General features: G+C 48.4%; 2 protein-coding genes across 2 annotated transcripts in view; both read right to left on the bottom strand.

The window, feature by feature from the left end:
* Positions 1-4,177: 4,177 nt before the first annotated feature.
* Positions 4,178-11,901, bottom strand: URAD (ureidoimidazoline (2-oxo-4-hydroxy-4-carboxy-5-) decarboxylase; the record flags this gene model as incomplete). Its single annotated transcript, XM_082675643.1, is given in 3 exon segments — positions 4,178-4,524; positions 11,725-11,800; positions 11,803-11,901. Coding segments are annotated over 3 exon segments (522 nt in total).
* A 7,605-nt stretch (positions 11,902-19,506) lies between these two features.
* Positions 19,507-24,404, bottom strand: part of FLT3 (fms related receptor tyrosine kinase 3) — a gene marked incomplete at both ends in the record, with an annotated part of 74,993 nt that continues 70,095 nt past the window's right edge. The window contains one exon of the mRNA XM_082675544.1: positions 19,507-19,629. Within this exon, the coding sequence (XP_082531670.1) occupies positions 19,507-19,629 (123 nt within the window). The remainder of the gene's footprint in view (positions 19,630-24,404) is intronic.

Here is a 24,404-nt window from a genome sequence, read left to right as displayed (position 1 = left end):
TCTCTGGGAAGGAAATCCACCACAGTGTTCTTTCTGTAGGCCTCCCCGGAGTCCACTGCCTGCTCAGCCCCACCAGGTCACAAAGGAGCCAAACATGTTCGTCCTGAACAGCAGGGAGGGGCCGCAGCTGCCCACAGCTGTCCGGGCTTCATGCACAGGAGCAGATGTGTTTCCACCCAGTGGAGTCAAGAATGTTTTCCCCCAAGCAAACTGAGTCTCTCTACCAGAGGAAAAGTCCCTGAAATTGTGGCAGGTTATTGGTGGACTAGAGTTTTAACACTCAGGGTGCAGGAGAGAGGAGAAAACAGCAAGCTTTCTCATGCAGGGCAAGGAACACATTTTTTTTTTCTCCCCTCAAAGCCAGGAGGTTTGGAAAATAAAAAGCTTCAGGAAAGGGGCCGATATTTGGGTGCAGAAATCTGGTTTTGCTCACTGGCTGAAAGTTATGTGAATACATGGCGGTTGCACGTTTTCTTCCTTTTTTTTTTTCTTTCCCCCCCTAAAATCAGTCTCTGGACACAGTGTGGATGCTGTGTAACACACTCTACTTCTGTGTGACGCATGAGCACAGAGCACTTGGGATCTCACCCCAGAGGGAAACCCTGATGCTGGGGAGGAGAGGCCCCCAGGCCAGCAACACCTAAATGGTCTCACGTGGCTTTGACGTGGAGTTACCGCTTGTTCACTCCCCAATGTCTCGTGCCTAGAGTGACCTTTGTTTGTCATATGAAAATATGTTCCTAGGAGCCCCTACGCAGTAGGTTTTATGTGGCTAAAGGAAGTGGCTCAGATAAAGGTTCAGCTCTCCTTGAGTCACTGAGCCCATTGGGAAGTTACTCTCCCAAGAGGGGGGACAGAGGACTTAGTGTCTGTAGCCCTTCCATTTTACAAAGGAGAACTCTGAGGCCCAGAGAGGTTGGGTGACGTTCCCAAGGCCACACAGCTAGCTGTCCCAGTCACGACCCTTAAGTGAGCTACTATAGGGGCACTCTTTGTAACTCGGAGCACTCTGTAAAGATGTAAATTACCACAGGGCTGCTGGTGCCACCCTAGAAACACTGCCTTCTAAACCCCAAACCAACTGGCCTCCTTGCCGGAACCCAAACTCCCCGCCACTCACACCAAAGAGTCGCAGAACAACCAGGTTCAGCTGTTGTGACACTTCTGACTGCTTTCTTTTGGCGTCCTATTTATTTCTCCCTTTCACAGGCACCTGCTAACTGCGGTTTATTAGTTTATTGAATGGTGAGTTTTCCATTGATTCCATCCAGATTTTTCTCCAACTGCCAACGAAGGTATCCATCCACTCCAGTCCCACAGTAAATACTTTCTGAAAAAGAGCTCGTCTTTATTTTTGAATCGGAACCCGTATCCTGTGGCTGAACTCTGGCAATGTGTCAAATTTAAAATGACGAAAGGTTATGCCAAGAATTGGGTTGTCTTTCTTCCCGCACCCGTGTCCATGCACATCTTTGGACACCCAGACCCTAAAGCGTACCTGTCTGGGTGACGAAAAGGAAGCCCCCATTCAGTTACCCGGTAACATAGGTGAGTGGGACTGAGCTCGGGAATTCCCAGCGGGGACGCTCGCCGGGGGGGCGCCCCCTGCTCGCCGGCTGGCCTGGGACATTTTAAGGGGGAGTGAAAGTCGGCGAAGCAGCCCCCCATCTCGGAAGGCAGCGTGCGTGGAGGGGTTGAAAGGAGCTGAAATCAGCTCCTTGCTCTCCAACTTTTCTTAGAATTGCCATCGTGCTTTCATAACGAATTAGTAAGTAAAAGTATTAATTATTCACCCTGGAATCCACACCACCGCTTCTGCGCCCCCTCCCCCGACATCTCTGGGCGCGCTCCGGGCCACCCCGCCGCCCAGGCTGGCGCGCACGCTGAGGTCCGAGTCCGCGGTCGCGGTCCCCGCTCGTCGGGGTTTGTCTCCCGCGTCCTGCGCACCGGAGCGCGGAAACCAGAAGACGTCTCCGAGGCCGGCACAGGCCCAGGACGAGTCACTGTTTGAGCAAAGATGTGGCAGGAAACAAACTGCCCTGCCAGACCTCGGCAGCCTCAGGTTACCCGCCTGCAGGAGGGCCGGCCTGGCCTCTCTGCTCCTACCGAGAAGAAAGCAGCAGCCCCCGGGGGCTTTTGCCGGGGTCTTCCCTGCCGGCGCCCACGTCTGCGTCCCGCGCCCTCCCGCCCGCGCGGCTGCGAGCGCTCGGGGCTTTGGAAGAGGCACTCCCCCTTCTCCCCCAGCTCCTTTGAAGGGGCGGATCTAGCGTCTTCCCCCACCCGGATCCCCTCCTGCAGAAATAAACAATTTCACCGACAAGCTTTGAGCCCTTGAAAGGTAACTGTGTAACTGGAGACACAGGTCGTGCCTTGAGAGGGCCAGATCGCATCCCCTCTCGTTCTAAAAATACGGCTGAGAATCTTGCCTTGGGGAGCCCTACCTATCTTAGCTTGAGCATATTCACGTAAAGAGCTCAGACTCTGCATTTTGGGCTCCATCTGTCTGAGAGCTGGACTCACCCCAGGGCTGGGCAAGGTACCTTCAATATAGTGTATTATTCTCAGTCTCAGGCCCAGCCCTTGGCGCTTGTATCCTGGACCAGAAAACCCTCTTCGCCAAGCGGCAGGTTTCTCGCATGTGTCAGGAAAGCCCCCAAGTCACCCTGGCTGGAGGGAGGTCAGCGTCTAGCCCCAGGCCCAAGGGCCCCAACTTTGCATCCAGGTCCTTTGTGATGTGCACCTGGTGCTCCTACATCCAGAGCAGGCTTTGGCACACGCCCGCCCTTGGCAGGGGAGGCCCTGGAGTTGTTCTACAGGTTCGGTGGGGTCACAGCTCACTTCCTGGCTCCCCTACCTACCACGCTGACCAGCCTCTGGCCTTCACCCTCACCACTAGCGGGCAACGTCTGTAAGATGGCAAAGGGGAGTGGGTTTCCGTGATTAAAATCCCTGTGCTACCACAGTGGCTTCTCTCTGTGGAAGTCAGCCCCCAACCAAGGGTGCGGCCACACCACTTTTTATGGAAAGGTTTTCTTGCTGCTGTGTCCCTCAGACCTGGGCTGGTCACTAATGGAGGTTCTTGTCTTCAAAAGGGCCAGCTCTGCCTCCACGTCTTACCCCGTCTGCGGTGAGGAGGACGGTATGGCTTGTTTCTCCTTTGCCAACAGAAGCCCACGGAGTATTTGTCGGGGTTCGTTAGACCTTCCAGTGCAAATGGCTGGCTGGCTGGGGGGTGGGAGAGAAACGTGGTGGGCTCCTCCTGTGTGAGTGGACTTTCTGGCCACCAGTGCAGAGCTGCCCAGTCTGGCCTCCTTTGGCCAGAAAGCTTTCTATGGGCACAGATCTTCCCTCATCAACCGCTTTATCAGTGCTATGGGGTCCCATCTTCATGGGGGGGGGGTGCGGATATCCAGCACTACTCAATGAGTGTTATTCAATTATTTTAAAAATTATGTTTAATGACTTATGGTTTCCAAGGACTCTGACAAACCAGCTCTCCTGGGCCCACCCCCCGGGAGAGACGGGAGGCCGCTGGCCCTGAACTTCAGGCCCGTCCATCCTAGAGAGCCCCCGCTCCCAGCCTTCTCTGCTCCACGGGGCGCCTCCGCAATACCGGCCCCTGCGGGGCTCTCTCCTGCCCGCCGTCCCCCCGCACGCTGCTTCCCCGGCGCTTTGCTGTCCCAGCTCTGGCTCCCGTTCGTGTCCCAGAGCCAGAGAGGCGCTTCCACTCACATGTAAATGTCGCGTGCAGCAACTAAGGTGGGAGAAGAAAAAAGAAACAGACAAACCGCTGAGGAATAAAAGCTTCCTTTTCCGTCTGTTTTGCTTTGCGCCTGGGGTTTGCAGGAGAGGGTGGGGAGCCAGAGAGAGCTCGATTAGCGCCCTGGAATCCGCAAAAGCTGGTGTCAGCGGGCCGCTAAGGGAGTGAAGAATTGGAGCAGGGACCTGGATAAATCGGGAGCGGCGCGGGGAGCGGGGGCCGAAAAGCACGCAACTATCTATTTCGGCAAAGCGTGAGCATGCGGGTAGCTGGACCAAAGGGCTTATTATTCGTAAGACTGCCTCGGTTCTCCCCGGCCTTTGTGCGCGGGTGTGGACGCTGTTCCAAGCGCAGCGCGCGCGCCCGCGGCCCTCGCGCGTCACGACGTGCGTCCCGGGTCGCTGGCTAGCGCGGCCGCTACGACTCGGCGGCTTGGCTCCCGAGGAGGTCGGCGAGACGCCGGCGGCCCATCTTCTTCACCTCGCCCAGTGGGGTGTTCAGCTCCTGCGCGGGTGGGCAGTGCAGCCGGCGCGCCCGCTCGCGGGGCACCGCCGCCCGGTTGCTGAGGCGCGCGGCGAGCGCAAAGGGGAAGCCGGAGCGCGCGCGGTACTGCGCGTTGAGCTCGGCCAGCCAGAGCCGCTCGGCCGCGCCCAGGCTCGTGAGACCCGCGGCGCTCTGCTCCCGCTGCGACTCGGCGCTGAGCTCGCCCCGCTGCAGCTCGCGGCCCACCAGGTCCGGGTGGCAGCGCAGGACGCCCTCCTGGCCTGCGGAGAAGCACAGACACGCGGCGGGAGCGCGGTACCGCGCCCCGAGGGGTTTCCGAGGGAAGCAGGGTCCCAGGACGTGAGGAGGGGCAACTAGGGGTGTCAGGAGGCTCGGGGCGCCCCCCGCACCCGTCCCTCCAACCCATCCCAAACCTCGCGGCCCTCCATCCCCGCTTCAATCGGCCTCGGCCAGGACCCAGGGGCGGGGCGGTAAGTGACAAGTTTGTCCTTTGAGACCTTGGAGCGAGAAGAGCGTTGGGGAGAGGCCGCAGAGGCTCGGAATTTACGACTTGCTCGGGAGGGAGCAGGGACGCGATAAGGGAGCCCGAGCGTTTCGTATCTTTTCAAAGTCCTTTGCTCTCAGGGGGGCTTTGATGTCGCAGAGGGCCGGACACAAGGGCCTGAAGACTTCCTGCCAAAGCCACGGAATGGGTTTCGCTCTGTTCCAAAGGAGAAGGGCGGGGACGGTCCATGGGAGTAACGTCCGTGGGGCTTGGCGAATAAATGCCCAGGAATTGTGACCCTAAGTGTGAGTTCTGGGATTCTGGAATCAGGCATCCAAAGAGCTTTGCAGAGGATTAACTGCAAAGAAACCCATTTCCAGCCGAATTCTACGGCCCTTTGAATGAAAGGGGCTTTCCTCCTTTTAGGAAAATAGCACCCACTCACCACGCACCATTTCTGAGGCTCATTTCCCTTCTCCCACTGTAAATCTCAAAGAGCTTTCAGAGAATAACATTTCCTCGGAAGAGAGCTTCTCCTAACATTGGCCTAAAACCAGAAACCCCTGGTGTGATACCTGGGATTTCAAGTCCTAATCCAGCGGGGTTTTCCTGAGCCCCGGTCAATCATTTTGCTTAGCTCTCTAAAGAGAGAATTAGAATTCTTGGGGCTGGGCAAGGTTTCAGATATGGTAAGCAGGGAGCCGGATCTGTACAGGGGAGCTGATGACACCTAACTTGCTGAGTAGTGGTGAGGATTAGAGACAATTCATTTACCCAAACAGCACCTAATGCTAGCAAATGTTCAATAAACAGCCGTATTATGTGGCCTAGTAAACTCAGTGTAACTGGGCTGCGATGTGGCTGGAAGCATCTGACCCTGGGGCTAGGGTCAGGCTTGGGGCTCCACTAGGAAAGGAGATCATTAACCCTCCCTTTAATTACGGTATAAACTTCCCCTGCTTAAATCTTACAGTTTCTGCACAGGTAAAGGATGATTGGGATTGTACCGTCTAATCGTGGGCCAATGTCCTGAGAGGCGGGAGAACTGGGGGGGAACATCTACACTGAAGTGAGGATTCAAGGGAGACTCGGAAAGGGGTAGGTGACCTTTCCAAGGTCACTGAGCCAGGAGCTGCCCGCCCAGGATCCTGGGCTCAAAACCACTGGCTTCGGGGCACTGGCTGCCCCTTCGAGGTTAAGGGGAGTTGAAAACGAAACTCATGTCACCAATAATCCCATCTCTGTAACACCACCGTTTGAGAACCCCTCTCCTGGGCCCTGTCCCTGGGGCACTGCAAAGGTGAAGTGGTTGCTTCCCACTTCCCACGTCCAGCGGATCCGGGGGGGTGCGAAAATGTAGGTGATAAATTCCCTGCTTGGGGGGCCCCCAGCCCTGGGCCGGGAGGTGGCTGTGCCGGGCGGCTTCCCAGGCCTGAGGCCAAGTGGCACCCGAATCCGATCCGAACCCACCCAGCCGGGACCGCGAAAATGGGCGGCGGCGGGGTCCTGGGCGGCTCCTAGGCCGGAACCGCAGGCCCGCCCCGCGCCTCCTCCTTACTTATTCAGATTTTCGAAGACGCCTCGAGGTGAGGAGGTGAGGGGCCCGAGACCCCGCCTTCTCACAGGCCTCCCTCTCTCGGCTTCCCCTCCTCGTTTCTTACTCTGCAGAGGCCCAGCTCCAGCGTGGAGGATGCGGTTATCCACCGGAGGGCCTGGCAGGGGTGGGGTCTGTCCCCTGGCCGCCCCTACCAGACCTTCCTTTCCAGCGTGGGGCAGGGCCGCCAGCACCCCGGCCCTGGCACCCCGCTTCTCACTCGGCTGGGCTTGTCTCCCCTCTTGAAAACGTCACCTGGGGTTAATGTTTGCCCAGGATTAAGCATGTGTTTTCCACTGTTTGAGGGAGAAGAGGGGGAAGAGGAAAGAAAGGAGGCTGAGAAGACAAAGCCAAGAGAAGAAGAAAAGAGACTAGAAAAGAGGATTTACAGACAGACAGACAGACACACAGCCCTCAGCTGCAGACAAAAGGAGGTGGTGGGAGTCAGGCAGCGAGTGGTAGCTCTGCAGAAATAGAACCTGACCTCATTCAGCCAAAGACTCCATCTTTATTGCCCCAAATCACTGACCCCTGAGTCCTGCCCAGGAGGGCACTGGCCTGCGGCACAGCCCTGGTTCCCTCCCAGCGCTGCATCCCCCAGGCACTCCCAGCCGTGGCCTTAAACCCTAGTAGGAGGCTGGAGACCTCACCTGGGCACTTGCCACCTCGCTGCCTCAGTCCTGTGGCCCTTCCACCTGGAAAGCCTACGCCTAGCCGGGTTTGGTCAGTGGCCCGTGCTTCACGGCCTCTCAGTGCTGCCTTTTCTTCGGTCCCTCCTAAAGTCTGAAACGGTACTGCCTCTGCCATTGGCGTGCCACGTCTGGAGATGCAGGTGTGGACATGCGCTATTTGCTGTGACCACACACCATGAATCTTTGCACCTCGAAGAGTTCCCGGCACAGAGCGGACACTCCTCGCTTCAACAAGAGAGAGCAGGGCAGACAGTGGCGGCCACTGAAGCGTAGGTGGTTGGCCTGGAAGCCTATCACGGTCCGCCAGGATCCCCACACTGTACCAACTGGTGTGTTCTCCCTCCTGGTGCAGTGGGTCGTCTGGACCAATCGCTCCACTTGTGCTCTTGGAGCCAGCCCCTCCTTCCGTCTCAAAGGTTACAATTTCAAACATCAGTCCCACCACTGCCTTGTCCCGATCAGCATACAAACACTCCCTAGAGCCACTCACTCCATAAACAAAAGGAAAACCCTCCCTTGATTCCCCGTTGTTCCTCTAGTTCCTCCCAGCGTCTCTGCTCTTTCTTACAGCAAAACTCCTTGAAGGAATTGTCTCCTCAGCATCTCCACTTCCTCGCCTCCTTTCACCCCACCAAGCTTCCAGCCCCACCCACCAACCAATCTGTACTCATCAGGTCACAGATGATGGACGGCTTGCTCAGGCCAGTGACCAGCGCTCTGTCCTCTTCTCTCTCAGCCTCTTGGGAGCATGTCACATGGTTGGCCCTCTCTCCTTGGAAGAGGACCATCGCTTACCTACTCTCGTCACTGGTCCTTGCTCTGCCAGACCACTAACACCGAAGTACCCCAGGACTCAGTACTCACATCTCTTCCCTTCTGCATTCACACGGATGCCCCAGGTGTTCTCATCTAGTCCCATAGCTTTAACTGCCATCAGTTCTCTCACGACACCCAGATCTAGTCTAGTCCACAGCTTTCCACTGAGTCCCTTTGTTATGAGCCAACTGGACACTCAATATTTTAATCTGGGTGATGACTAGGCATCTCAGACCTACCAAGCTCCCATCCTCCATCCTGTTCTCTCAATTCCAAACCTCTAATTGTAGAAAACAGAGCACCACCCACTCAGTTGCTCAGATTAAAAATGGAGGACTTATCCTTAATTTCTCTTTATTTCTGACCTGCCTTCCCCCAACAAATCCATCAAAAACATCTGTTGGCTCTAACTAAAATCTATCCTGAGAATCCAGCCACATCTCTTCATCTCTCCTGCTCCAACCCTAGTTCACCTGACCATCACCTCTCACTTTTACTGCTACCACGGTCCCTCTGCCTGACCCCTCTTTCCTCCTGTCCCTCCACTCTCCACCATTCTCCAACCACCGTGGTCTTTCCGTGCCCCCCAAATGTCAAAAGTCTCAAGTTCCTTGTGTTAGGGTGGCCTTGTCCTAGATCTTCCACAGCTTCCCTCTCAACTTTTGGTTTTAAACTCAAATATCACTTCCTAAGAAAGACCTCTTTTATTACACATTTTCCACCCTATTACAAATTTTCTTCTAATAGTTTCTAGAATTGAAATGATCTTGTTAATTTATGTTGATCCTGTGTCACTTCACTAGAATGTAAGCTCACTGAAGGCGGGGACTTGTCTTGTTCAAGGCTCTATCCCCAGTGCCTGCGACAATTCCTCGTGCGTAGCAGGCGTTCAGTAAGTGTTTGCTGACTGACACATCACTCTGGGGAAGGAGCGTTATGTATTCTTTGAGCGAACAAACACATTTTGATAGCCTCATCTAAATACCTTATAGCCTACATTTAAGGAAATTATTAGTACCCGACTCTTTGATTCTTCCAACAACTGTGTTCTGAAATAAGTATTAAATAACGAATGATGGCGTTACTGCAATTCTGAAATGCCACCAAGAGGTACATGATTAACTCTGTTATGAGAGTGTTATTTGTTCTTTGATTTTTAACACAAATCAGTATTGCATCGGTTCGTCATTAGCCGTGTGTGTGTGTGTGTGTGTGTGTGTGTGTGTGTGTGTGTGTGTGTGTGTGTGTGTGTGTGTGTGTACTTTCTTCCCTTTACTATGCCATTCCTCTGGCTTGGGAATTAGGAATTGATTGGCTTGAAAGGGTACTTTGCCAAGCAGCGCTGGAGCTAAATATTAGTCCTGGACTGCCACCTACTGGTCAATAATCATCATAGCGTCTCCTAAATGGATTGTCGACCGTAGCTTCCTCTAGAAAACAGGATTTCCAGTTTTCTTTTAATGGTAGAGGGTTCTCTTGGATCATCTAAAACAAGTCCCTGACCAGTTAGATCATCATATCCTGAATATCTCTTTAAGGTCCCTTTTAGTTTTAGGATTCAAAGACTCTATGACACCCAGTTTGTTGCTTACTATTCCAGGAGTAAAGCTAGACTATGCAGTGAATCCCGTTTTGCGTGATTATTTAAAACACCAGAGAGTGTCCTGGTGTTCTAGTGGTTAGCATTTGGCGCTTTCGCTGCCATGGCCGCGGTTCAATCCCCAGTTGGGGAACTGGGATCCCACAAGCCTCGCAGCGTGGCCGGGGGCTGGGGAAAAAAAAGGATAAAAAGTAAAAAGCAAAATAAAGTCTGGGACATCAAGCATTAATGTTAATTGAATAAATCAGTGAATGAATAAATACAACCCCTAGAAACTTTCTAGATTTTGCTTTTGATTCTCTGGAAAATCCTTCAAAAGCTGTTGGGTTGAGTGTCAGGGTTTGAATCCCAGTTCTACCACTTTCTAGCTGTGTCCTTGATCAAGTTACTTAATCTCTCTGTGCCTGAGTTTTCTTATCTGTAAAAGGGGGATAATAATGATAATCAAATGATAATGATAATTAAATGAGTTAAATGCGAGGTGTTTGGAAAGGTGACTGAAACAGCAAGAGTAAGGGTTAAATGCATTTTAGTGGTTGTTATTATTATTTCTACTGCTAGTGTCATCTGTCTAATGCCATGAAGGTGATTAGATACGGCTCCCAGCTGCCTGAGGCAAGTGGTCCGGGACGCCAGCCTAGGGCTGAGAAGCGGCTCGACCAGCAGGGAGGTCCCACCAAAGACCTGTGTCAGGTGTAGACGCAAACACACACCCAGGTGGTCCAAACTCCCTCCAGTTATTTTGTCCCACTGACCTGCCACTAAAGTCACCCCAGTTAAAATGTGTGGGGAAGGGGTAATACCAAGATTGATCATCTTTCAAAATCCTCTTAGGAACAATTTCATTCATTCACTCAGCAAACCTTTATCAAGTCCCAACATCCTCTCCTCGGGGTGGTGTGGGATTCTGACACTGGTCAGGATTCAGAGGTTCCCTAGTGTCTGAGGCCAATGGGGCAGCTGAGGGTTTGGCTTCGGAGAGGCCCTGAGAAGTGGGTGAGGATCAACAGGGCGCCCACATTCCTGTCAGCTTGATTTTATCCCCCTAGCCTCCCCTCATCCTATATGTGCCTACAGTGAATTAAAATGAGTTCCTTATTTGGGAGAATCCCCTGACAACTAGAAACCATGCCGGGTGTCCAAGCCCTGGGCGCACAGGTGAGGAGTGTTTGGAAAAGAAGAGACATTTGCTTCTCTCTCAGCCCAGATCCCTGTGGAAGCCCCTCTGTGAAGGCAGCCCATCCCCTCGAGGTCCCCTCAGCCCATCCAGGCTTCTCCAAGGACCGTGAAGACAGCCCAGGAGGCAGCCTTGGCTCCTAACATCCGGCCTCTGAACGAGGCCGTGTGCCCTTCTGAGTCACCTGGGGTTGGCCTGACCCTAAACTTCCTCATCTCCCCACTCCACACCCACAAGTGCCTCCTTTTCTCTCTCTACCCAAAGGACATCAGCAATGTCTTTCCCTTTCTGCAGAGGGAGTCCTTCAGATTCTTGTCTTTTCCCCCCTCACTCCCCCAGGGAGTTGCTGATCTGAGGCAGTTTACTTTCCTCCGCCATCTGGTCCAAACCGGCCCTTCCTGGTAAAAATGTCAGCCGTTTGCTCTTTCCCCTGGGCTGCTGAGATAGTCTGATACGGAGCTGTCTTCTCTGTTGCATACAGGACATTCCCAAAGCGAACACACGGCCGAGAGGGTGGGCCCCCAGCCTGACCTTTGGCCCCTGAGCCGCGGGGAGGCCTGAGGAGACCACTGCCTGTCCCTCTTTCCTGGTAACCCCGTAGCTTCAGTATTTAACAGCCATGTTCCCTGAGCCAACGAACGTTCTTTCACTCCAGTTTCCGCTTAACACTGCAAATCTTGATTCTCATTCACAGAGTCTGAAGGAACTTACTGACCCTTACAGCAAAGAGAGCTAAATATATATACCAGTGATAAGCAACTGGGCTCAAATATCTAAAATTATTTTGATAACAAAAAAGAAACAGACTCACAGGTCAGAGAACAAACTAGTGGTTACCATTGTGGGGGGGAATATAGGGTGAGGGGGGAGGTACAAACTATTGGGGGTAAGATAGGATCAAGGATGTAGTGTACAACATGGGGAACACAGCCAATATTCTGTAATAATTAAATGGAAAGTAACCTTTAAAAACTATTAAAAAATTTTAAATTAAAAACTAAAAAAATGCCACATGACCGCCCCCCCCCAATTTTTTTTGATAAGCATATCTGAAATCCCTCTGTTGAGAATCTCAGTGTCTAACACCAAAGTCTTACCTGACTGTGGAAGAGCATCAGTAAAGGCAAAAAAGTGCTGCTCTAAATCTTCCAAGTCAGAGAACGGGCGCTGGGACCGAACACGGCGGGGGCAATCAGAGGACATCTCTCGATGACACTCCCAAACACATCCACAAATTCTCCAAAGTCCATGGAGTTGACCTTCTCAATGTCCATCGCCTGTGTTCCACTGGCGGCAGCAGGACCTGGGCTCCCCTCCGGGTGAGTGAGAGACGCGTCTCTGCTCGCCGAGTTATATTTGCTGAATGCATAGGCTTGTTTTTTATGCAACACCAGCTTGGCATATTTTAAATGCCTCTGGGAGAAGCCGATCCAGAGTACTTGTGCAATCAACAAACACAGGCTTAAGGTCTAATCCAGGGAGCAGAGGTCTTGCAAAGGGGTAAGGCTATCCAACCAAGCTCTTCCCACCATCTAAGCCGGCAGGGGCCATATTCACTCAGCACTCAAGCTCGATAGACTTTTTGTGCCGTTAGCATTTTCATGTCAATGTTGTCCCAGGGAAGTTTTCCCTGGTAACCCAGGCAGGTCACAAGTCGACCTGCTTGAAATTCCATGTCCCGTCTTGTTGCTACTGCTGTGGAGAACAGGTAGTATGTTTTACTCTTTCTCTGCATTTCAAATGCTTTACACAATAAGTATCTAATAAACTCTCACTCAACAAGAAGCAGTGTCTAAGGAATCATTCTGCCCCATTCTCAGTTGTCGCCCAGACACCGTTATGTGTTATTTTCTTCCTGAATATATCTATCCTTATCTGAAATCCCCTTGCTTATTCTATTTATTTTCGTATCACCTCTCAGCCACAGTGAATTCTATGAGCCTGGAGACAGTGTGTCTGGTTTGCTTGTGTCCTGGGTGCCAAGAACCAAGACCTCAGGAGGCATGTAATAAACACCATGGGGTGAATTAGTTGACCAGATGACCACATAGATTAAATTTCTCACCCTGATACCTTTTATGTATACTCAAAACAAAAATCCTGTGGAAGAAGACATAGAGAACATAGATATTTGTGGTTGCCAAGGGGCAGGGGGTGGAGGAAGGAAAAACTGGGTGTTTGGGGTCAGAAGATGTAAACTATTATATATAGAATGGGATAAACAACAAGGTCCTACTGTAGAGCACAGGGAACTATATTCAATATCCTGTGACAAACCATCATGGAAAAGAATATGAAAAAGAATATATATATATACATATAACTGAATAACTTTGCTGTACACCTGAAGCTAACACAACATTGTAAATTAACTACACTTCAATTAAAAAAATAAAATTAAAAAAATACTGTGGAAGATAAAGTCAAAGGAAAGGAGGGGTCAGAATTTTAAAATATAAAGATAATTGCTGTTATTTCCCTGTAGAACTGAAAATGCAAACATATTTCCAAAAGTCATGCTAACTCCACACTGGCTTTCATCTGAATCAAAATTCAATGAGCGGATTTACAATAGCCAGGACATGGAAGCAACCTAAGTGTCCATCGACAGGTGAATGGATAAAGAAGATGTGGCACATATATACAATGGAATATTACTCAGCCATAAAAAGAAACGAAACTGAGTTATTTGTAGTGAGGTGGATGGACCTAGAGACTCTCATACAGAGTGAGGTAAGTCAGAAAGAGAAAAACAAATACCTTATGCTAACACATATATATGGAATCTTAAAAAAAATGGTTCTGAAGAAACTAGGGGCAGGACAGGAATAAAGACGCAGACGTAGAGAATGGACTTGAGGACACGGGGAGGGGGAAGGGTAAGCTGGGACGAAGTGAGAGAGTGGCATGGGCATATATACACTACCAAGTGTAAAATAGATAGCTAGTGAGAAGCAGTTGCATAGCACAGGGAGATCAGCTCGGTGCTTTGTGACCACCTAGAGGGGTGGGATAGGGAGGGTGGGAGGGAGACGCAAGAGGGAGGGGACATGGGGATGTATGTATACGTATAGCTGATTCACTTTGTTATAAAGCAGAAACTAACACCATTGTGAAGCAATTATACTCCAATTAAAAAAAAAGAAAAAAAATTCAATAAGAGGGCAACCACATTAGCGTTAATGAATCAGTCACATTGGCCGCATAGTCTGCGAGAGGCAGGTGACAATCTATCAACAGCCACAGATTTTGTCCTAACTCTGTGACGTTTCCCATCCCAGGTCTCACCCTGACTGCCTGGGCCAAAGGGTCATGATTGAAGGACTGACAGAAAAGAAGTTGATGAAATTTGCTTTTCAAAGGGGATGAATCTGGGGCCAGAAGTACCACCACTACAGGCCACGTCTTCAAATATGAAAAAAGGTATAGATATCAGATTAACACTTGCACATCGTATACCTCACATAGGTATGTGGAAACACACTGGATCCTGTAGTGTGTTTGCAGTTTCGGGCAAAGAACCCAGTGTGGAGGACATGGACCCGGGAGAGCGCAGGTCCAGGCTCTGCCACCGACCCACTGGCATTTGTCAAGTTATCGAACTTTTCTGCACCTCAATTTCTTTGTCTGTAAAACGGGGCTCAAAAGAGTAGTGACCTCATGGGATTTTTGCAAAGATGAAGTGAATTAATGTACCAAAGTGCTCCTGTTACAAAACACTGCAGAGGTGTTGGCCAGTATTGTGCACAGTCTCTGCAATGGACCAGCTACAGAGTGTTCTTCTGTTCTCCCTTCTGCCACCAGAGTCAACACAGCCCTTTCCCATCCCTGCAGGTTTCCGCAGACCCAGTTAACAGCCAATATCCACTTCTTCCCCTTCTCCCTCCACCAGCTCCCTCAGCCTCGGTTCATTCCAGCGCTGACCATGCAGCATCGCAATTCAGAACAGAACCGTGGGGAAGAGAAGGCGAGGTCTGTCTAGCCCCTCCCCCTCAGCCTTATTCCCTCCCTGGTCCCAGGCTCTCGGATGAGCAGATGAGCGGGAACAGAAGACAGAGTAGAAACCGAGGGAGCAGGGGTCCCGGCTCCACTGCTCTGCGTCCCCTCCCTCTTTGTGCGACCCTTACCTACCTTCTCCTCTTATTCTGCATGTGGATGGTCTCCCTCACCCAAGGTGCTCCAGCCTGGGCCTGGAGCCTGGCGGTTCTCAGTTCCTCTGAGAGCTGCAGGAGAGATAGACATCTGCATTTGCAAGTGGAAACTCCTCTGCTCATGGAAATGCTGATATCACGGTGGGAAGGGCCCTGCCACTGACAGGAGACCAGGAGCCTAACCTTTTATTCTGTGTTATCTATTGCATAACAGTAGGAACTCCAAATAGCCCACTACTAACAGAGGGACCTTTAAGACACAGAAGGTTAAGGTATTAAATAGTCCTGGATATAGAAGCAACATCCAGAAAAAAGAACCTAACTAAAAATTCCTGATGCGGAACCTGGCGAGCCAGGCCACTGAAGCAGTCTGGGGCTCAATTAACCCTGTTTGACTCTTCCCCAGTCAAATCAAAGAAACGTAAGGTGGTCAGAGGTCAGGCAATTTCCATCCAACAAACCAGGCAAAGAGTTAAGTTACTGAATCGTACACTATCAACAGGCGAATCGTATGGCATATGACTCATGCATCGATAAAGCTATTGTTTTCTTACGTTACTTGATATAGAGTTGTAGCCTCGTAATTTGTGTTTAACCATTCAAGCCATGATTCTTATGTTTTGGCTGCTGAATATATTATATCAGACTTCATTATAATTTTTCTTTTAAGAGACCTTTAGCAGTACATCGAGAAAATTCTTAAATAGGCACAAATTTTTATTTAGCTTTTTAGTTGAAACATTTCAAGTATCTGCTCCCTTCAACTATAGCCCTTAACTTTTCACAAGCAGAGCTTATGCAGAAGTTTTCTCAAGAAGATACCAGGAAGGCAAATTGCTTTCCTACACATGCATTTTTAAAACTAATTCATTAATTTATCTATTTTTGGCTGTGTTGTGTCTTTGCTGCTGTGCGTGGACTTCCTCTAGTTGCAGTGTGCAGGCTTCTTGTTGCAGAGCACGGGCTCTAAGCGCTGCAGGCTTCAGTAGTTGTGGCGCACGGGCTTAGTTGCTCCGCGGCATGTGGGATCTTCCCGGACCAGGGCTTGTACCTGCGTCCCCTGCATTGGCAGGCGGATTCTTAACCACTGCGCCACCAGGGAAGTCCCTAGACATGCATTTTTAATTTGAAGCAAATTGGGAGCTGGAACTCGTGTGATCTTGCTGTTACCAGACTCATTTCATTGGCTGAGGACTGAGCTAAAGCAAGATGAAGCCCTGGCAGAAGGAGGCCAGAGGGCCGAAGTGGATGGTAAGATGGTGAGGAGGTGGCCAGCGTGGGTGACGGGTCAGGCCTGCATTTAGTGTCTCCGCGGATCTAAGTAAGTGACTTAATCCTTCTCAGGCTTACGTCTCCGTTTCACCGTTAAACTGCCACAGAACAAGCTCCCACCTCACAATTTGTTAAATGAGAAAATCCATGTGGAGCCTTCAGCACAGCTCTGGAATACAGTGTGTTATCAACAAATCAGCACAATATAAAGAATGCATCCCAGCGAACCCTGAGGACATTATGTTACAAAAAGACATATCCTGCACGATGCCACTTATATGAAGTACCGAGAGTAGCCAAATTCAGAGAAGCAGAAAGGATGGGCTGCCAGGGGCTGGGGGAGGGGGGAGAGGGAATAGGGAGTTAGTATCTAATGGGGACAGTTTCAGTTTGAGAAGATGAGAACGTTCTGGAGATGGATGGTGGTGACAGGTGCACAACAGTGTGAATGTGCTTAATGCCGCTGAACTGCACACTGAAAAATGGCTAAGATATATACACTACTATGTGTAAAATAGATAACAAAGACCTACTCACAGCACAGGGAACTATAGTCAATATCTTGTAATAACCTATAATGGTAAAGAGTCTGGAAAAGAATATATATACATATATATAATTGACCAAATCACTTTGCTGTACACCTGAAACTAACACAACATTGTTAATCAACTATATCTCAATATATAAAAATTTTTTAAAAGAGTATATATACATATATATGCAACTGAATCACTTTGCTGTACACCTGAAACTAACACATTGTAAATCAACTATACATCAATTTATAAGGTGGCTAAAGTGGTAAATTTTATATTATGTATATTTTAGTGCAAAAAAAATCATCAAAGATTTTTTTGCCTCTTTAATTTGAAATTTAATATACGTTGGGTCTCCAGGAGCTAAAAAGATGTGTTGTTTTAGGTGATAAGAGCTCCTCCTTTTTTTTCTGTTGCTGATGGTGATTGTGGCCCAGACACTGGCAAATGTGAATTCTGATACGTCGTTTATGTTGGACAAAACCGACAGTGGGCCTGGCAGGCGAGTTCAGACAAATCTGTTACTGAGAAGGTCCTTCACGAAGAGCTGAAGAGAGAGAAGCTCGATCGGGAAGGAACACAAGCGGCGGTGGTGGGAGAAGAAGGGCTGCAGCTGTGATAAGAGGTCACCCAGGTATCTCCCTGCTGCAGGCCAGCCCCTCAGGGTGTTTTTCTTAATTCTGGGAATCTCTAGGAAACAGTCTTTGTTTTCAGTATAGGAAGCCAGTCCAGGCTCAGATAACATTAAGCAGAGAAGGTGCTCCAAGAAGCAGCTCCAAAGCGCATTCCCTGCGCAGATGAATGCACGGTGTAGAATAAATACCAGGTCCTCGGAAAGAATCTGACCCCAGGCTGCTCCATGACGGTCGGGAATGTTAAATAATGCACATAAAATGCACTATCATTCCCACGGTTGGTGAATACATGAATTGATGTTGTCTGCATAGAGGGTTATTTTTCCTTCTCATCAACGGATTGGCCTTTTCTTTAATTCTGCTTCTTACAATTTGTCTGTCCAGGGGCAGGCTGGAGCCCCGGAGTCTGGCTCGGTCATGAAAACAGTGGTCCCAGGGCGCCACCTACTGGCAAGATTCCTACAAGGGCTCGGCGGCAGGGGCTGTCCAGGCGGTAGCAGCAACGCTTCTCTAAGATCCGAGCTTGTAGGTTGTGTTCTGACACCTTTTAAAAATGTGTAGTTATGGCAGGGACACAACTTGACCCGAACTAAACCTGTGGTAAGAGCTGGGTTTAAAAGAGGCTAGTTTCATTTTCCCTTAGGAGGTTTTTATTTATTTTTTAAAAAATTTTATTGAAGTGTAGTTGATTTACAATGCTGTGCGTTTCTGCTGTACAGCAAAGTGACTCAGTTACACACACACACATATATAATATATATATATACTCTTTTTCATATTCTTTTCCATTATGGTTTATCACAGGATATTGAATATAGTTCCCTGTGCTATACAGTAGGACCTTATTATTTATCCATTCTCTACATTATTAATAGTTTGCATCTGCTAATCTGAAACACCCAATCCTTCCCTCCCTACCTGGTCCCCTGAGAGGCTTTTCAATGCCATCCTTCCTTGGATTGGGACTTTGGGATGAGCAGATGCAAACCATTATGTAGAGAATGGATAAACAACAAGGTCCTACTGTAGAGCACAGGGAACTACATTCAATATCCTGTGATAAACCATAATGGAAAAGAATATAAAAAAGAATGTGTACATATAACTGAATCACTTTGCTGTACAGCAGAAATTAACACAACATTGTAAATCAACTATACTTCAATAAAATAAACTTTAAAAATAAAATAAATGCCATCCCTCCTAAGAAAATATTGCCTTTTAAATATATTTGGTACGTACAAAAATTATGTTATTAAGTATAATACCATGAGGGGACTTCCCTGGTGGTCCAGTGGTTAAGACTCCGTGCTTCCGATACAGGGGGCACGGGTTCGATCCCTCGTCGGGGAACTAAGATCCCACATGCCTCACGGCACGGCCAAAAAATTAATTAATTAATTAATTTTTAAAAAATAATAATACAGTGAGGAACGCCTGTGAACCCATTACACCATCCAACCCCTAAAACTTCAAATATCATGTGAAAATGAATAAATAGTAGTAATTGTATATTCACAGCTCCGTGTAATATCATGAGTGAATCTTAGCATAATGTTGGTTGGTTGTTTTTTTTTTTTTTTAATGAACGTAGGCTCTGGAAGTCTACACAGTGTATGACACCTTTTTTTGTAAAGCTCATGAACATCGGCTGTTCTTCACACAGTCTGGGGGCAGGAGTCATGGAGCCTTTCAAAAATATGACAGAGGAATTAGCCATCACCATAGGAGAAATACACACAGGCACAAACAAAACATCTGACATGGTTTCAGTAGGTTCACGACTCCAGTTAAGTCTCACCCTAAATCTACCATGTGAACAATTCCATAACGAACATTTCTATAGTAGAAATTTTATTTCCATTCATAAAATATATCACTAAATAGCTGAAAAAGTTACATATTATTTTAAAACATAGATTTAAAAAATCATATTAGCTTCTCCTTAGCAAAATGCTTTTGTCTTCTGTATTTACAAGAATATACTATACTTCAGGTACACAATTTTCACTCAAGCCAGACTGGGAAGGCCTGTGGATGTAGGTAGATGCTCCGATAAAGTTAATTATCAGCTCTTCTTGCCTTGTGCAAAGAATGACTGGATTTTACAAAAGTCCCTTTGGAAACAAGAGTAAATACAGAGCGCTTCTAGAGAAAAGTCCAGCAAAGCAGCAGTTGAGAATATATTTTCATTTAGTGATGAAATTAATCTTGTTTTGGTAATCTACAGCCTGTTTAAGGTAGGCGGGGGGGATGATGTCCTTAAAGACTAAATTGTTTCTCTAGGAATCGTCAATGTGAGCCCGTGGAGAGGGTAGCCCTGAGTCCACCTCTCTGCTGAAAGGTCGCCTGTTTTGGTAAACAGAAGGACGTTCCGAAACATGGCCATCCATGTTCTGATACATCTGCATGTGGGAAAGAGACAGGACACTCATTACCATCTGATGAAGACTTACGTGTCACATGCCTACATGACAATTGTTACTTTTCTTATGCATAGATCTTAGAGGATATTCTACAAATGAATTGACAAAGCAAATTTCATCCTTTTATTAATGGAGAAGTCAAGTCATAGTCAAATATTTCATTTCCTTATTGTTTCTTCTTTTAGACGTAAAATCTCAATCTAGAAATCCTGAGGCCATGCAGAAAAACCATAAAGGAGAAAGGCCATTTATATAGAGAATGCATAAACAACAAGGCCCCACTGTACAGCACAGGGGACTATATTCCATATCCTGTGATAAACCATCATGGAGGAGAATGTATAGATATGTATACCCGAATCACTTTGCTATACAGCAGAAACGAACCCAACATTGTAAATCAACTATACTTCGATAAAATAAATTTTAAGAAACTCAGAGAAAGGCCACAAAAAAGATCTGTTCTTTACGCAGTAAATACAGAGAATTGATGTCTTGGGTTTTCACTTGGGAGTTTAGTGACTTTAAAAATTTTGGTCCAAAATGAAAACAGCTCTACTTTTTTGTTTCATTATAGAGTTAATACACATTCATATAGATAAAATAAGCAATATAGAAAGATATATATATAAAAAAAAAATGAAGCCACCATTATAGCTAGCTTGCTGTTCACACACAATTTTGTGTCGGGCGGCTGGGACTGTAGGTTCTGTTGTAGAACCTTGTTTTGAATTACAAACATGTTGCTCCTATGTTACATGTGTTACATCTTTTCACTATTTACTACACACGGGCATGTCCCATTTTTTAACGGCAGCCTAGGGTTCCACAGTACTGATGTACCATAGTTAAACTGTTGATGGGTTGGTTGTATCACATAAACTGAAAAGTGCACACATGACCTTGTCTCTCTTTGGAATAAATGAGGGAAGTGGAATTGCTGGACCAGAGAGGACGCACTTTTGAATTGTGAGTCACATCAGCAGCCTACCCTGCAGAAGGGTTTACTTATTCCTACTCCTATCTTCTGGGTCCGGGAACGCTCTTCTCCAGAGCCTTACCAGGGCTCCAGGGCCCGAGATGTGGAAGACGGTTCATACCCACTTTTGAAATTCTCTTTCTTTTTTTTTTTAAATTTTATTTATTTATTTTTGGCTGCGTTCGGTCTTTGTTGCTGCACGTGGGCTTTCTCTAGTTGCTGCGAGGGGGGGCTACTCTTCCTTGCGGTGCTCGGGCTTCTCATTACAGTGGTTTCTCTTGTTGCGGAGCATGGGCTCTAGGCACGTGGGCTTCAGTAGTTGTGACATGTGGGCTCAGTAGTTGTGGCTCGCAGGCTCTAGAGTACAGGCTCAGTAGTTGTGGCACAGGGGCTTAGTTGCTCCGCGGCATGTGGGATCTTCCCGGACCAGAGCTCAAACCCGTGTACCCTGCATTGGCAGGCGGATTCTTAACCACTGTGCCACCAGGGAAGCCCGAAATTCTCTTTCTTAAATGAGCTTAATAATCCTTGCCATTTTGTCTTTTCTATTGTCATGAATTCCTTTTCTTTCTCTCTTTTCCATTTTGTTAGGTTGATCATGCTTTCTAGGGTCCCTTTTTCCTTCTCTGTTGAATCTGAGATTATGTATTATATTTCTCCTTCACCAGTGGTTATACTTACATATTTAACACCCATTTTATTCTTGTATTTATTTAACAGTGTGGCTGCTCCCACCACAGAGCTCCTGCAGAATCTATACCTCTCCCACCCTTTTAGGAAAGCACTTTGCCTTGTGTTTTCAAAGAAGCCTCTGTTTTGGGTTTTCCCTCTTCAGTCTTAACTGCTTTCATTTTCTCGGGGATTTTCCATAATTTCTGGTCCACAAAGATCTCCTTCTTGCTTTCAGAGGCCATTATGGCCTCAGTTCTATCTTTTTTTTAAAAAATAAATTTATTTATTTTTGGCTGCGTTGGGTCTTTGTTGCTGCACACAGGCTTTCTCTAATTGCAGAGAGCGGGGGCTACTCTTTGCTGCAGTGCGTGGGCTTCTCATTGCGGTGGCTTCTCTTGTTGCAGAGCATGGACTCTAGGGCGTGCGGGCTTCAGTAGTTGTGGCTCGCGGGCCCAGTAGTTGTGGCTCACGGGCTCAATAGTTGTGGCTCGCAGGCTCTAGAGCACAGACTCAGTAGTTGTAGCGCACAGGCTTAGCTGCTCCGCGGCATGTGGGATCTTCTGGGACAAGGGCTTGACCCCGTGTCCCCTGCATTGGCAGGTGGATTCTTAACCACTGCACCACCAGGGAAGCCCCAGTTCTATCTTTAAAATGTATATATTTCCCATAATTTATAGGGGCTGATAGGAGAAGAGAGATGGCGTGAGTTCAGGGGCCTTTCTGGAAGCAGAAGGCATGCCTGTCCCTCCCTCATACCACTGCCACTTCATCATCCCTTCACCCCGTCTGCTCACCTCTCCGGCTGCAGTCACCTCCTAACTGGTGTCCTTCTTTGTTTCTGTTGCTGTTGCCGTCCGAGGCACACAGGATCCCAGTTCCCCAACCAGCGATGAAACCCAGGCCCTGGTAGTGAAAGTGCTGACTCCTGACCCCCGGACCGCCAGGGAACTACCCTAACTGGTGTCCTTACTTCCGCTCTTTTGCCTTTGTTTTCCTGAACGTACTTTTATGCATCCTTTCCTTCCCTCCATCCAGAACTATTTGCTTAGTACCCCCTAAGATCATGTAGCTCAGCAACACATTTTACAGCTGAGAGAACTAAGCACGATGCCACAGCTGCGTATACCATGGCGAACAAAACAGACGTGGTCACTAACCTACTCTCACGTTGACATTCATTCATTTATTTAATAGCCAGTTACTGTCTCCGGACAATGGGGTGACATCAGGTGATGTAAAGACGAGAGCACGTCATCCTAGCCCTCATGGATCACATCTAGTGAGGAGGCAGACAGACCCACAAAGCAAAACTATCACACAGCATGACTTGAGTTTCATGGAGAGGGATAGACAAAGTGTTAGGGGATTCAGAAGAAGGAACCTGAAATCGGAAGTTAGGGGAGAATTTGGAGAGGGGAAACTATTTGATCAGGCTCTTTTTTTAATTATCGAGGTATAATCGACATGTTTTTACACTTGAAATTCGTTTCAAGCGTACATCACAGTGATTCACATTTGTATCGATTGCAAAAGAATCACCCCAAGAATCTGGTTAACATCCGTCACCATCCACAGTGATCTGGGTCTTTATCAAAGACAGATATTGAAGCACGTCTGTCCGTTCTAAAAATCTCATTGGTTCATCAGTGTCTGAATAATGCCTTAGCATGTTACTCAGTGAGCTCCCTGCTCTCACTCCGTACCATCAGGGTTGGGTTAGATCTAAAGTGATAACCTGAAATTTCTAGATGTGTTTCCCTCCCCGTCTCACTTGTTCTCCAAGAGCCATCTTCCTTCCTGGTCTGTGATGAAGCCGAGACAGAGATTCTACAAAAACCATTCACGTGGGTGCAAGGAAAGATTGCGCCAGGAATGCCGGCCTGTTTTCCCACCCAAGAGACCGGACGTGACGTGTTAGGAGATGTGAAGAGAAGAGACGGAGGGGCAGGGGCCTGCCCACTGTGGGCGGAGCTGCCTGGCATCGAGGTGCAGGATGTGCCTGTCTCGAAGGTGGCCAGCCAAGCGGCAAGTGGGGACTGAATCCCAGTGTCTGCTTCCCAGGCTTCTGGACTGAGCCCACAGCACCTGCAGGAGCAAGGGGCTCCTCCTGGGGTGCTCATCTCACCCAAGGGGTCCCATCCTCTAACTTAGCTAAAGGCGTTTCAGCTTGCTCTCAGCGCCTTTGATACTGGGAGGGAAAGGAACCTTCCATCGTGAGGGGCAGGGAGTGGAGGAGACTGGGGAAAACGTGGAGGATGGTCCTGGGGCACAGATGCCCTCAGCTGAATCCTCATCCACGGGCATCTTGCAATTCAGCCATCCCTGATACCTCTGAGGCCCCTCGAACAGAGGGAAGCGGGCTGGGACGTTCTGTGGGTGTGGGGATGTGAGAGGGGAACTCTGGCCAGATCAAGGTCGTCCTGAACAAAGCCAAGGGCACCTCAGCAGCCATGGACCCTCCATGCTGGTCACACCAGCTCTGCAGTCTTGTTTTCCTCCACCTGCCCCCACTCACCCTATACTTTAGTTACAACCCATTATTTTCCATTCTACTTTCTCAGCTCTGAACCTTTATTTATATTACTCACCCAGCCTGGAGCACCCTGCTCACCCCCATCCCCCAGAGAGCAGCCAAAAGCTACTCAGTCTTCACGGCTCAGCTCAAATAACGCCGCCGCGGAGCCACACCCAACTGCCCAGCAAGTAAAAATTACTCATTACTTGTTTTTCTCTAAAACTCTGCTTTCGGTTTATTTTACAGTGTCCTTAACTGTTTACAAGTCATCCGCTCTGTAGCCTGAGTCCCCTGGGGGCTTTCCATCTCTCCTTTTTGTCCTAATTCCCCGACAATACTGAATTTCCATATGTGATTAAAAACAAAATCATAACAGGAGGAGAAGACACGTACCACCCTCACAGGTCTCTGGAGAGACTACAGAATTGAAAATGGACTCCTCATAATGTAGAAAAAGAGGACGGACGATCCATTTAAAGACTCAGATTCATAGTTAACGAACATTTATCACCTGCTAAGTGTTCCCCAGGTGCTAAGTCTTTTCACATACATCACCTTATTTACTCCTTACAAATCCACAAAGATTTG

The sequence above is a fragment of the Grampus griseus genome (assembly GCF_964374135.1).
Source record: "Grampus griseus genome assembly, chromosome: 18".
NCBI classification, from domain to species: domain Eukaryota; kingdom Metazoa; phylum Chordata; class Mammalia; order Artiodactyla; family Delphinidae; genus Grampus; species Grampus griseus.
The sequence above is the reverse complement of the archived record's forward strand: the minus strand, read 5'-3'. Positions and strand labels throughout refer to the sequence as shown.